Genomic DNA, 15,479 nt, shown 5'->3' with positions numbered 1-15,479 from the left:
ACAGTTCTCTCTGCACAAAGCTCAGCTGTGCTCCATAAGGCTAGGAGATTGCATTCCACCTCTTGCAAGGCATGCTCTGGGAGGTTTGTACAGACATGTGTGATGCTGTGTCTAAGGAGAGTACACTAGTTCCCCGCTGTACTATTTTGGGATCCAGTTCAGTACAGGAAAAACACACCTAGACAAATAACTGTTAACAGCTTCAGTCCCTTGGTGTTCCACCCAGTATTGACTTGGACCAGCCCTATTCACCTGCAAGCACATGACTGGCAATACCCACTGCTGCATTAGTATACCTTTGTTACTGACAGGCAGTAAGAGAACTAAAAACACTTTTGTTTGACTTGAAAACATTCTATTTAATTTATACAAATAACTACTAAATAGAAAAAGTAGGTTAAAACAAAATAGTTATTTTTCTGGCAGAGTTTAAATGCATATTATATAGCTTAGAAGAAATAAAATGCATTTTTCCCCACAGCATTCATGACCTAAAATTCTAGTTAATTCCGCCATAGCTTTCCTTTTCTAGATCAGTAAGATACTAGACACAACGTCATGTGGGTAATGGCTATATATATGTTCCGTATTTGAACTGAAAATATGTTACAGACCACACACCTACAAATGTGAAGCACTTAAAATGTGACTATCAAGTTGTAATATGATAATACAGAAAACAATTTATGTTTCAGGTTATACTGTGTTACAAAAACATCTGTGTAAGAAATCATGAAAGAGGCCACATAAAAATAAGCTTTAACTTTATGCACTCAGTTTACAGTTTAAAAAAACTGGCAAGTGCACTAGTAATAAATAATTTGCAAGTTTTGTATAAACGAGAAATTCCTAATGTTCAGCATTATTGTAAACATCAGTACACATGTAAAATGCAGCTAAAATCTGACAGTTACATTTTCAGTTTACCAAATTCATTTCCTATTATTCAGGCATCGATCAATGTAGTGTACAGCCAATCATATTTTTGGCAAGTCATGTCATTAAAATTAACAGTGACAGTGCAAGTAAGGAATGCAAAGAATTCCTAGTGCAATAAAGAAGAGAAGCACAGGCAATATTGCTGATTAAAATTTACCACTTCCATGTGTTTTCCCTGGGAGTGATTAGGAGAATTAAAAATAAAAAAAAATTAAAAAAAAGAAAAAAAAAAAGAAAAGAGCTGTTCAAAGCCATTATTTAATGCCCTGATCTTGTCTTAGGATTTCTCTGTCTTCCTTCAGGCCACCACCTTTGCAACAGTACATCCAGCGTGAGTCCTTATAGCTTGACCATTTGTGAAATGCCCATTGCAGTCACTGAGCAAAGTCCATATGGTTCCGATGTCTCCCACACAGATGGCTTGGTAAGAACTTCTGCCTCTATAAGTAGCCACATGGGGACCAATTGTATAAACTGTCTGTCCAGACTACTTCTGAACCAGACAAACGCCTTCCTATCAGGAGAGCACCACGAGAAGAAGGTCAACAGTCAGCTTTCAGTTTATCTAAGGAATTATCAATTTTGGTCAAAGTCTTTTTGATTCGCAGGGCTGTTAGTCTCGCTGATGGATTTTGATACCAGCATTCTTTCATCAACTTGGCAAGAGATGTTAATGTCTGGGAAGAATAAAAAACACACAACACAAAACACATATTAAGTCCACAAATAACAAGCCAAGAAACCACTAGATTGAGTTTTATTGCCTTATTAATACTCAATTTTCAGGACGTACGGAGAGCTCATAGGTATTGAAAAACCCCAAGTTTGATAACTCGGTTAAACCCAGAGAATAACTAGACAATGGGCAGGCTGAAGTAACAAGCTAGCATAATTTTAAACAATGGAGTTTTGTTTTTTCCTAATTGAGAAAACACTCCACAGAATCTCTTTTCAATGAAACTGACTCCAGCAAGATTGATGAAGGAAGCCAGACAAGGTACAGATTTCATCATGCCTTATACAACTTTAAATGGCTGTGATTCATAGCTGGCTGGTGCAGCCAGCTCTACAACCAAAACCATATAGCTGGGACACCTCCTCCTAGTTGGCCCTAGCCAACCATGCAGATTCAATCTGACCTCCACAGCCTCAGTAATAAGGAACAAGAACTGGTCAACCTGGAGAGTCCAGTGCTGATGAAGAAAAACTTCAGCAGTAGCCTTTCAAAAAAGGACAACAATCCCTTATCCTGTAGGCAGGAGAGAGACCAAAATCCTGTTCGAAATCTGCACGCCTATAAAAGCCACAGAAAGTTCTACAAAGGATACCTTTCACTTAAAAAAAAAACAAAAAAAAACAAATGAAAAAAACCCTTTGAGAGAAAACAACAATGTACAAAGAGAAGCTTTAAAATAATTATTGTTAAATCATGCTTCTAAAAGGGTAATCTGTGAATAGCTCAGGCTCCACAGTCACAGGTTTGCTCATTACTCCAACTAAATTTGCTCTTCCTGCTCCAACATAAAGGTCCACGCCAGCATGCCCCTGCAATCTGTATAGGTAATGCTCCCGACAAGTAGCATTGAGACCATTTTAATTTCAAATGATAACTGAAAATAACTTTCATGGCTTTATTTCAAAAGAAGACAGGTCAGCTTATATCTCTGCAAACCACCCACAGGCACACCCACTTACAGGGTCTGAGAACCATCTGTTGGGAATGTTAGGCCTTTGCTGATCTACACAGACCACTTTTCTCATGTCTTCAAAACTGGGATCATTTGGAACCAAGTCATAAAATGGTGGTTTGTAGTCTTCCACAATACCTGGTAAGACACAAACAAGAGGCATTACTTAATGACTGTCAGTGAAACAGCATTTCTGCACAAAGAGAGAACACATGATGTAGCTGTCTAAAAGGCAGAAAAATCTTTGAAAAGTTAACACCACTGCGTCAAACAGCCATTAAACAACAAAATAGCACTGGAATAGGAACAGCTTTTTCTACCTAAAATGTTAATTAATAGGATACTATTACAACCCCACAAAGAACTACATCCATTTTACAGATGCTTGACCTGAAATCACGAGGAATAAATTCATGTCCCAAAAGCACATCTTTTATAATGCACAGGGGTTTACTGACTACCATAAAACTGTGATTTCTACTGCAAATGCAAAAGAAAATTAAGGTCTGCACTGTGGTTTCTAACAGGCTTACCACATACTTTGCATAGTTCTGTGATTCCTGGAAGCATCCAATAAGCATATCAGCATCTACAGACCCTCATGCTGGTGCTTCAAATAGTTTCTTTCTTGTTATAAATAGTAAAATACCTAGGGTAACTGGCACCACATGCCATCACAAAGCCAAACACCTGAGAGACTGTAGCACCCAGTGTCTGAATGCATGTTCTAGGATTCTACATTGAAAACCAAGTATGTATGTGTGCTCTCACAACTTGCCAGCCCGCCTACATCAAACTGGCGGGATGAAAAGCCTTTTTCCTACTAACACATGTGTGCATTCCTGCTGTTTCATCAGTTTTGTATGCCAAACATCACCTATGGGGCTGAACTTTTGGCTTTACACTCCTCCTGCTTCCTCCCAGAACACAGAATAATGTTTATTGTGAGAACTCAAGAGCACAAAAAAAACCTCCTGCGTATCCACACTGTCCATGCCTCCATTTCAAATATAGTAGTGGCCTTATACAAGTCAAATGCAGAACTTCAGAGCTACATCATATAGCTCCGAAAATACTTCCAGGGTCATTAGGATATTACAGATGAACTTTATCACTAGAAGAGTCTGGCTCTAAATTACTCTTTTCATGAGGTCTTTCCAAAGTATAGGGTACATAAGTGGCTGTTACAGATAAGACGCACAGTAATAAGAAAAATGAGGTGGGTCTAACCTTTACTCGAATAGAGCCATTCTAGTTCTACCATTCTCTGTTCTACCACAGCCAAACGTCACAGCCCCCAAGGGACCACTGCTGGCTCCACCAGCAGCCTGCCAGCAGCATCAGCAAGCCACTGTGACCTCTAGCCCACACCACTCCTCTCACAAAGCCAGCACTGAACTGTGACACACTTCTCTTATTCATGCCCTGGAAAGCCAGCCACTTGCTACAAGGGATGCCCTAGTCCCTTCAAGCACAACTTCTAGCGTGCTGCTTTCTGGACAGCTTTAAGATGACTTCTGCCGTTTATAATATATTGCATCTCTTGTGGTTGCTGCCTTTTTGCTACTCAAACTAGAACTTGTACATACATCCATATTTTCTTCACCTTTATTCCTCATTCCTTTAGCGTCAAGTCATCCTGTGCATGCACAAATGTAACTTGGAGCAAAGCAAGATCTACACAAGCACCCAAGCAACAGACACATCCTTGAACACATAATGATGATCACACACCAGGGGTGGCTTTAAGCAGTAACCATCTTTCAGCTTCTAATGTCACTATTAATATCCTAATACTGGGAACAATAGTGAAGATTCACAAAGAACACAACCGTAAGTGCCTGGCACCAGATGGTGGTGCAGGGCACTGCACACTAGGAAGGAAGCACACCTGAAAAGCAGCAAACAACCACTCTGCAAGGAACAAGCACTTGTCTATTAAAGAGAGTAAAATACTGATTTGGGGCCTTAAACTGCATTTCCATGTACAAAGAGAAATGCTGACTGGTTCCTGCTACATCACAAAGACAATACACAAATACTCTTGGTTGTGGTAAAGGAGTTTCCTATCACATTTTCCTCCTCATACTAAGCCACAATAGAAAAATACTGAGAATCACCAAGTCACCTTGAGGACCATTAGATAAGTGTAAAGAAAATATTAAAATGTAAAAATCTTAAAATAAACATTTTTAAAACTTTAAAAATATTTTTATCTATTTTTTAATATCAGACTTATTAGCCAGATCACACTTCACAGTCTCCACAAACTGAAGTATTAAATCAGGCAGACTTTCTGGAACAGACTTTGCATCTCCACCCAGTAAATGAGATACGAAGAGTGTCCATCAGTATGGAATAGCAGCATATACACTAGCAAGTGCCTCTAGCCCACCTAAGGCACATCCTAGCACACTACCTTGACCTCAGCATGCTCAGTCCTGGTGCCAAGGTCTTACTACAAATCAAACAGAGTTATCTGAGCAACCACCAGATGTAGTAATGATTTCCACAAACCTAAACACTCAGATTTGAGAGAAAATGTTTGCTCTACTTCAAACCAGTGCAAGGAAGTGTAATTAATTACCTATGGAAACAGCCAGAAATACGGAGCAACTGGAAAGAAGTATTGTGGAATTAGTATCACCATCACGTTAAATTTAAGACTCTAGTGGCATAATGTTATTACATCTCTGTATTACTTCTTCCACTGTGGCACTGAGCTCAGCCTGAACAAAATTACTGAAGCATTTACCTATCACCTCTGGTAGATCTGCAGTCCATACTGAGTTTCATACCATCCTGGCAAAGCTGCCAGCATGTAATGTAAGCTTGCTAGTTTAAAAGTAGCTCAGGTAAATTTCCTGTGAACTGCAGTTACTGCAGCAATACATATAGAAACTTCAGCCCAGGAATATTTAAATTACAGCTACTGTTTCATAGAGTTTTCATTTCAAGAGGTAACTAGGTAAGACTGTATTTTTAGATATGTTGCATGGAGTATACACATGCACACCTAAGTACAAATGTGTATTTATAAATAAAGGGAACAAGACATGTCATATTCCACAAAGGATTACCAGCCTCCAAAACAGTGTGGCTTGAGAGGTTACAGATGAACTACTCAAAATTCAAGACTGGCAATGAAAACGAACTTATCAAAAGCTTACATGTGAAGTTTTGTCATCATGTAGGCCAGCTGCAATGTTCAAACAGACAACGTTCTACACAGTGCCTATGTGCAAGCACCTAAATCTGGTAAGCACTGCTGGTCCCAACACATGGAACAAGTTCATAGAGATTTTATGATCTAAAATTTTGAATATAACTATTTGGTATGAATTATTTCTCATCATGATTTAGAACATCACAGGACAGGTCTTTCTTCTCTCATACCAACAACTTCAGAGGCAGCAAGGCATGAGGAATTAGCATACTTCAGAGGTCCAGTATTTTACATACTTTGGTAGCTGATGCTTTGTTGTGAATTACCATTTACTTAACTCCTTCTAAAAACAAGTAAGAGTCACAAATACTTACCATTGCTAACCATGCGTCTAGCTACTTCCCAAAGGACTAGCCCAAAAGCCCAGATGTCAACCCTTTTATATGAGTCAAAGCAGTCTGCCTGGATAGTTTCATCCAAGACTTCTGGAGCCATGTAGCGTTTGGTACCCACACGGGGATTGTTCCCCACATCCAACTGATTCGTGCTTTGGGAGTGCATAACTGCAAGGCCTGAAGGAAAGGAAAATAAAAATCCACCATTAAACTCGCTTTAAAACTGTAGCAGAATACATTTAAAATACATGTGAACTGTGATACCCATCAGACAGTTTCTTAAAAAGAAAGCACTGAGAGACCAACTGACCAAAGACCAACTGGGTCAGCTCCAAACTAGCTATCTAAAACAGCCACTGTGTCCACAGACTTAGACCAATTATCTCCTCAGGGATTACCATTAAGCATTTTATTGCACTGTTGCAAAATGTTGTCATTAAGTGTTCTGCAGCCACTGGATGTCACCAGCGCTCTAGGCACATATACACAGAAGGCCAAGCATCTGTTACTGAGGAGAAAACAATTTGACACAGCATTCAAATTTATTTATAGAACTTTTGGGTAGGTGGCTATATCCGAACTGTGGGGAAAAGAAGAAAAACACTGCATGATGGATATATACAAGTTAAAAAAAATAAAGCTGGAAAATAAAAAACACCGTGTTTGCAGTAGCTTGAAAAATAAACATCCTCAAGCTGATCTAAAATGAGTCAGTCAAAACCACTCTACCTGGTTTCTACTAATTACTAAACATTTAAGCAAAGAACATTATGTGAGGGACTAAATTACTGTAAATTTGGAAACACACAGAGTACTCATTTTGCCATGGTAAACAGAGAGCACTGCAAATTGAACAGCAGCAGGTGCATGACATAACTAAGCAATAGAACGGACAACACAAATGCTCCCTAATTTCCTCAGGAAATCTTGTAAGAAGAACATATACCATTTACATTTAACATGAGTTTATTTTAGATGAGACTTAAAAACCTTATTAGTACCATCCCACAAAAAATAACCTATCACTGGGTCATTAATAATATATTTTCTTCCCGAAGAACAGTCTGTACTTCAATGTAGCAAAAAATTGGAAAACTTTGCTACAATTTAAATGCGCTTCAAGTAATTTCAAGGTACTAAGGAAATGCTTATGGCACTTCTAGAAGGATACCATCTACTAACCCCATGAGTACCGAGAAGATAACTTGCAAAGTTTGCTCTCCGGATAAAAATGTTTTGTCATATATATATCCTCACATACAAGACATTTACACACATTTGTACACACATGTTTGCTTATATTTGCATTAAATTATACAATATGTATGCATTGTAATATTTTTCCGGGAGGGGGAAAAACCCAAAACAAAACAAACAAACAAACAAAAAAACAAGCAAAAAACCTGGCACACTGGAAACAAAGGTTAAAAAACAGATTTCCTGGCAAACTCTGAAGAAGTCAAGACTCCGGAGAACACTTTGATAAAAACCGTAACAGTCCATCCAAATTGGGCAAACTAGATTCATAGATTGGCAGGTCAAAGGTCTACAGCTGTGGGATGCAAGTCAGCATCCTGTACACTACAAATTGAGAAAGTGTTGCAATAAGGTCAGGGGACAACCATGTTGTAATCAGGGTCTCATCATGGGGCATCTGGGTTGTTTACAGAAGTCAGGAAACAGATATTGCACTGCTTCAGTTGCTTTTCACCTCAGGAGCTCTCAATGCATATTTAAGTTAAGTCTGCATAAGTGCTTGTCAGAGAAACTCTTTAAGATTCTACTTCTTAAAAAAATTTAAAAAAGAAAAAGTCTTGACAGGCATACAAATCAATGAAACACACTGGTTTTCAAGACAAAAAAATCCTCTTTAGTATACTGGAGTATCTGCTAAAAACAAAAAACTCCCCAAATTTAGCTAAAATAATCCCAAAGTTTTGTTACCATTCTTTGTACCTTCCTCACCAATACCAGGCATTCACTACTCTACATGGAGGGACAAGGGGATGGAAGGAGTTAAGAGGAGGGCTAGGGTTTTTTCTTCTTTTTGTACAAACGTTATTCTGCTGTTCTATAAAGTTGCTCAACTAAGACCTGTTACCACGCATGCAAATTGCTTTAGGAGAGCAGAACTTCTCCACAGTGCTGACAGACCGAGGCAAGATTAACATCCATCCTTGGACTTTATGACACAGCTTCTGCTTAGCTAGAACATATTTGAAACAGCCAATTTTGTAACTGCAACTCCAGATACCCGGGTTGCCGGTCAAGACACTGGTTTCCAGGATGCCTGGTGAATGATGAGCGGCCAATTCACAAAGCTCTCGCACTTGCTGCCAGCCATTAGGACTAGGACTGAATGACAACAAACACCCAGGCTGCCGGCAAAACAGACAAGATCACATCAAAGCAATTTTTTTCCTCTCTGCTTTGAGAACTGACATCTATTTTTAACAGGTACACTGCAAGTACAGAACCTGGTGTGACCCACAGAACCGAAGCCCAGCTCATGTCTGGGCAGTTAGTGAATCTTTCCATCTTCTTATATTTAACCAGTCTCTAAGTGCCATTTTTCTTGTATCGTGCATGTGTTGATACAGAGAAGGAGATAAGTTAAAAAAAAAAACAAAAAAAAAACAAGCAAACAAAAAAAAAATCCCCCCCCCAAAAACAACAAACCACCAACCCACAAAAAAAAAAATAACCAACAAACCCATACAGGAAAGAAAAGACAGCATAAATATATGCCAGAAGGCAATAAAATCTTTGGTAACTCTCCTTTACAGATAAGGAACAAACATGTCAGACACATGCCTGAGGATTTCAAATTAAAAAAAAAAAAAAAGGCAACTGCACCACCATACAAACCTAAGAAATGTTTATTGCTGCTCCCAGAAGACCTCTCAACTATCTGAAGCCTCTAGATAAAGAATTCAGACTTCACTTGATAGTGTGATGTTAATCAACACCAGTGTATGCTGCCCCCCCTCAGTGTGAGCTACATTTAAAAGCCGGTCTCTGAAGTTTGATATTTTACTTTTTACCATTTCCCCTGCAAATTTAGACTGGCCCAGGTGTTTGGCTTTCATGTGTTCCCTGTGTGTCTCTCATGTCTATCAGGCGAAAGTGATAAGAACTGTGCAGCAGAATTACTGGAAAAAAAATTTCCATCCCTCAATACATTTTTTGTCTAGCCAATGAATCTCCAATACTATTTTTCACTTTCTCTCTACAACTGCAGACTGGTTCTCAGAATTCTACCACCTTAGCCTAAAACTTGGTCATGGAGAACTCAATTTTGGACTTGCTGAATGATCTGGTGAAAGACTCAAGCTAGCTGTATGGAGCTGGGGACAGTGAGGACATTGTTCTGAGACTGCAAGTGGAAGGATCTTTATTAATTCAGAAATGAGCTGCAGCATAGTAATTGCTGCACTCTGGGATCTGTGAACGGAATTTATTATCAAAACCCCAAGAAAATACCAGCTCTGCTCCCAAACACAGAAGTTGTGCTGAGGCTCCTCAGCAATGGAGAAGGATTTCCAAGCTGTAAGTGCCATCTAGTGGCTGCCATAAACCTTCAGGGTAACCCCACATCAAGGAAAGGTTACATTAAGGTTTACTTTAAGACCTGCGGTTGGAGTTATCCAATGTATTTGATTCCTGCAGGAATGCACTGAGTATATTAGCATCTAAATGTACTCACCTAAATCTGCTATGCAGCACTGTCCATTTTTCTTAACGAGGATATTTTTGCTCTTCAAGTCCCGGTGAGAAATGGCAGGCTTCCCCTGGGTTCCAAATATCTCTATGTGCAAATGTGCAAGACCACTAGCTATGGACAGTACTATACGTAGGCAGCTGACAGTGTCCAGAGTAGTGAGCTGCAGGTAGTCATACAGAGACCCCATTTCATGGTAGTGGGTAATTAGCCACAACTGGGTACTAGAGTTTCTGGAAGTCATATCAGATGCTATGAAACCTACAGAGAAGAAGAAAAAAGGCAAAACAACAAAACAAAACGTCAGAGCTCCTTCAAGACTCCCTCAAGAAAAGAATCAACGTTACTAGGCCCCTCTTGCAATTTAAAACTGTTTATTTAAAACTTTTCCACAATTGCACTGAAAACAGACTGCAGGTATTACCATGATGAAAAAAGAGCTGATGTATTCTGGAATTCAAGTCTGTTCACAAGAATGTTCTTTTTAAGGACTTGGGGGTGTGGAAGTTTCCAGTTAAACAAAAAGAGCACCAAGCTGTAGCACATCTGCCACTATCTACTCAACAGGAAAGAAGCAATACCTCAAACAGGCAAGTTGTAAGAAATATAAGAAATTATTTCCATTTTTAAGGACAAGCAGCTAGTGCAGGCTGCTGAGAAAAAGGTTAAATGCACATCATATCCTAATAAACAGACACCATATGCTTTGCCAGCTTCACATTCAAAGCCAAGGTAAGCCTACTCAGCACTTTCAACAACTGACCACAACATGTCACAAGCTTGCTGTCCCTGCATGGAACATCACACCCTTCTGACCAAATATAAGTTGAAAAAAGCGTATCCCACCACAGCAACAACTTGCTCTCCAATGATCTCCAGTTGCTTAAAAGGCTGCAAAGAGATTGCTGCAGCCTAATAAATCATCAGACTCATGGGATTGCTCTAAACTGCATGGGCTCCAAATGTCCGATCACCTTAACCTTTCACCAGCTCATGTGGGAGCCACAAGATATAAAAAGTGGCAAATGGCAAAGGAGAGTGTGACAGCCCCCAGAAGATCAGCACAGCAAAAAAAACCAAAGAAGAGCAACTATTCTGCTTCAAATACTAGACAGTTCAACTGGTGTGCAACTGACTTCATGGTAAAATAAGGCAGAACACTGTGAATTACAGTAGCTGTAATTCACAATGATTTTCTACAAAGGAACACAAAAATTTCTCTATGTAATTCATGAACCTCAAGAACTGCTTTCAAGAAAGTGCTATCTTAAAACCAAACCCAAAATTCAGGAGTAGCTCCCTTTCTGTTGCACAGTAAATTCCACCTCAACAGGCCGAGGCTGAATTGACCTCAATAGCTTTAGCTGGGAAGCAACAAAAGTTTTGTTCCCAAGTTAGAGGAACAAATCATGTTTATTAAAAGCCCACATATGACATTTGTCAGAAAGAACACCCACTACTTTCTTTCCTGATGTCAGATTACTGCAACAATGTGACACTTTTGTAATCTGTGATATTGTTTAATACTGCATCTAAAAAAATTCTATAAAATAGCTGACAAATTTGACAGTTACCAAGAAAGACTAAACACAGACAGAGGAACATGGGAAATATGTAATGTAATTTCAGACAAGTTACTTTCTCTCTCGGGAAGTAAAGTTCAATCATTCACATTTCAGGAGGCCACCAAATTATTTTTGTAGTAACAAAGGAACTGCTTCAGGAAACATTAGACAAATATCTAGGCAGGGTGAGCTATAGAGCCAAGGAATATTCTCTGACAGGAAACAAGAATAAGTAGCCCAAGTAAAACTGATTGAAGATAGACAGATTGTGGGTGAGGTAATGTCAGCACTCAGAAAACATGCTGCTGCTTTTATTTGTAAGGGTGGCACACCAGTGAAAGGTCATGTCTGCTAGGAATCAAAAGGGCTGCTTAGACTTCAGCCATGGCTCACAATACAAAAAAGCCATTTGCTAAGCTTTTAGAACAGAGCACACAAGGTACAAGGGACGCAGAAGATTCAGAATCACTGAACTTCTATATTACAGGGAAATGAGATACATCATAAAGGGACAACTCCAGTTGAAGTTTAAATACCAAGGGAGCTTAGTTTGACACTGAGCAGAACAGTTAAACAGAAGAAAACAGCAGATTCATACTGCAATTTATTCAAGCACAACAAAAAGTATTCCAACATTTAAATCTCACTGTAAAGTCCTCTCCACTTTTTCTCCCTTCATTTCTTCCAGGTAAACTGAAGTTAGAAGAATTCACAGATCACTACATCTTCTACACCTAACACATTGTGAAAAACACTTTTGTCATTTAGCTGTCTTGCAGAGCAGCTGCAAGGGTGAATTCCTAGCTCGCAGGTCTGCAGCACCTCCATCCTTTATAAAATATCTGGCAAAAGTGCAGTACTTTGCAAGCAAACTGCTCAGTTAACTCACCTTTACACCAGGACACATGAATATGGTTGTCCTACTTACCTAAAATATTTTCATGCCGCAGCAATACAGTGTTGTACAATTCAGTTTCCCTGAACCAGGATTTTTCATCCCTAGAAGAGAAGATCTTCACAGCAACATTTTCTCCTTGCCACTGACCCCTCCAAACTTCTCCATAACGGCCCTTACCTGGTGGGGGAAATCACAGTAAAAGCTGTCAACTAACAATCTTCAAAATGTTAGGACAGGGTTAGCTAATAGAATGGAAATAACAGTTATGGCCCAAATATCACACTGATGTAGCTGGATCACTCCTGCATACCACTCTACAGTCAGGCTGTGCTCCACTGTCCCTTAATTTTTCCTGTTTGTTTCAATTGCAAGCTCTGAGTATGGACCTCTGCTCCTTTCACGTTGGAACAGTACCCAGAGGGTTTGTACTGGGCAGGTGCAATCATTCAACTACCAGCAATGGAACTGCCTCTGCAGCTTAAGAAACTTAGGCAGCATACTACAATGCCGGTGTGAATAAAGATTTAAAAAAACAAAAAACAAACAAATCAAACTAAAACCCCCAACCACCACCCAAAAAAACCTCAAAACAAACACCCCCCCCAAATTATAAAGGCATAAAAAAAAAAACCAAAACCAAACAAAGCCACACACAAAACCAAAACACCCACAACAAAACCCAAACAAAAACCAACAACAACAAAAAGTGACACACACAAAAACCCCACACCCACCTCTGTTCTGTGGAGATTGGGACATACCTGCTTGCATGCCAGGCTTTTTACTCAAAAAGCTTAGAAGAAATGTATGAAATTATCAAATACCCAACAGCAAAGTAATGTCTTGGACAAGGCACACCAGAAAAGTTCTGGTCATTGCCATTTTCATCACAGCCTGAGCACAACAGCCTCAGGCTTTGTGCAACAAGTTATGCTCGACTGGACAACAGTAAGAACAGTAAGAGTTATGCCTTTTCACTACTTGGCTGTGCAGTGCTCTTCAGAAGCATGTAGCATGAATAAGTAGCAGGTACAATCAAGTGGGGAGAGATTCCCAACACAGATGTCTCAATGCCACCACCCAGAAGATACTTCCTGCATAAGTGCTTTCATCTAGTCTGCTATACAGGCTCAAACACATGGTCTCTGGGAACAGTGCTAGCCTGGGTTAACTTGGGAGCAGGCACAATTCCAAGAACTCACACTGATTCACACGCATATACATGCACGAAAAGATGTCTCTATTGCAGGCAAAATCATCATGCATACCACGTTCCACAGTTTTTGATGAAAAGAAACTGCAGAGGATGTACATTTGGATTTAATGCAAGCGTGAACATTTGTGCCTACTCAAAACTTACTATAAGCCAAAAGCAAAGGAACTGGTAAAGTACAGGCCCGGTCTCTACAGATTCACACATTCATATGTTTTAGCCAGGCTGGATTTAGCACCCTGATGAATTAGAACTTCTAGTAACTTACAGGAAGGTGTTAACTCATTCTGAGTTCAAATCACTGAAGAAGCAGCATAAAATATATTTACAAACAGGCTGGTTTTCCTACTAGGATCAATTATTATCAAACCTTCCTCACCTCTTAAATTGCAGTAAAGCATCTCATCTCAATGTCACTGCCCCAGTATAACTTTGACCCAAATACTTCCTAAAATAACTATACTCAAATTTAACATTATTTAATTACTAACATACATATGCTGAAAAAAAAATCTAATGAATCCTTAAAATTAACACTTAAAGTCCTGAAAAAAACCTAAAGACTGAGAAGAGTTTTCGGGCAGAATTACCAGAGATACTTTCTCTTTAAGGGGCAGAAGAGCAGCAACAGTATATCCTTGCCTGCAAGGTGCCCCAAAGTAACATTGCAGACCAAGGGAACTGTATGTTCCCATTCTAAATAGCACAAAATCAGTTGTGGGATTTTTGTTTGGTTGGGTTTTGGGGTTTGTTTCTTTAGGTGGTGGGGTAGTTTTTTTGTTTTAAAATTCCATGTCAGCTTGGTGCTTCAACTCCAGATCTCTAATCCAAGTGATCCTTTTCTAACTCTTACTGAATATGAGTTAATGAACATGTTTGTTTTACAGTTTGAAAGTTTCAAATTTCAAATTGAGCTTGCTTTTTCATTCAGCTTACAAAGTACCCAAACAAGCCTAGTTTGTATTTCCTAAAATCGCTTTACTAAACAAAACCGAAATTTTCCAATTGTAAAGCACAGATGACATTTGAACCTTTCTTCTGCATAGATCCGAGATGAATTTTTTCACTTCACTTTCTGAAACTAAATACGTTCCATCAGCTGAAGCCTGAAGTTCTGTATATCATATAAGCAATTGAGGAAAAACAGTTGATCAGGAAGGAGATAAAGCCTTCTCTCTGCATTGTTGCCAAGACTGGGCACTAAATGCAAACACGAACGGTACTCACCTACACACTCTACGAGTGTGATCTGGCGAGCCACCGTTCTTTGCACCAAGAAAGGAAGTCCAGAACCACTTCCAGATGTGCAGGAATGATCCAACAAATCCTGTTCAAAAGGAAAAGCAGAAGATTACAACCTATGATAAACTGTAACTCCCCCCCCGCCACACACACCACCCTGTATAAATACACAAAAGTACGCCACTTCACACAACAGGTTAAGTTGAAGACCATTGGTATCTCAATGGCTCTGGCAATGCCATTTGGTCAATCAAGAGTCAAGACATGTTGTTGCCATCATCATAGAGATGGACAGAAAATACTCTTCGCAAGATCTTACCGCTTCAGAAAACATTCCATGCCTAAAAGAGGGGAACACTAACTTCAGCATAATCACTTTCTCTTGGAAGTTTTATAAACAATACAACAAATCAAGGAACAGAAAACAAATCTAGCATTCTCAGATTTCATATTCTGCCTCTATCTTATATTTGGCATTGCAGTGTCATTCCATTTACTAAATAATTCTGTTAAATAAATTACAATAAAATTACTGTCTGTGAACCTGGAAGCTCACTCACAACCAACCAGCTACCCTCTGTGGTGAAATTCCACCCTGTTCCAGCACTTTGCTCTTGCACTTTGCTTATGCTCTCCCAGATCTGTATGTCAC

General features: G+C 39.3%; 1 protein-coding gene across 6 annotated transcripts in view; it reads right to left on the bottom strand.

The window, feature by feature from the left end:
• Nucleotides 1–392: 392 nt before the first annotated feature.
• ACVR1 (activin A receptor type 1) overlaps nt 393–15,479 on the bottom strand; it is a 63,782-nt gene continuing 48,695 nt past the window's right edge. For all 6 annotated transcript variants that reach the window (XM_034061403.1, XM_034061404.1, XM_005153728.4 and 3 more), the window contains 6 exons: nt 14,813–14,912; nt 12,403–12,549; nt 9,895–10,170; nt 6,168–6,365; nt 2,635–2,765; nt 393–1,616 (listed from right to left, as the gene is read on the bottom strand). In XM_034061403.1, the coding sequence (XP_033917294.1) occupies nt 1,482–1,616; nt 2,635–2,765; nt 6,168–6,365; nt 9,895–10,170; nt 12,403–12,549; nt 14,813–14,912 (987 nt within the window). In that variant the 3' untranslated portion in view covers nt 393–1,481. The remainder of the gene's footprint in view (nt 1,617–2,634; nt 2,766–6,167; nt 6,366–9,894; nt 10,171–12,402; nt 12,550–14,812; nt 14,913–15,479) is intronic.

This window comes from Melopsittacus undulatus, chromosome 4, assembly GCF_012275295.1.
Source record: "Melopsittacus undulatus isolate bMelUnd1 chromosome 4, bMelUnd1.mat.Z, whole genome shotgun sequence".
Taxonomy (NCBI): domain Eukaryota; kingdom Metazoa; phylum Chordata; class Aves; order Psittaciformes; family Psittaculidae; genus Melopsittacus; species Melopsittacus undulatus.
This window is presented reverse-complemented; position numbering and strand designations above follow the sequence as displayed.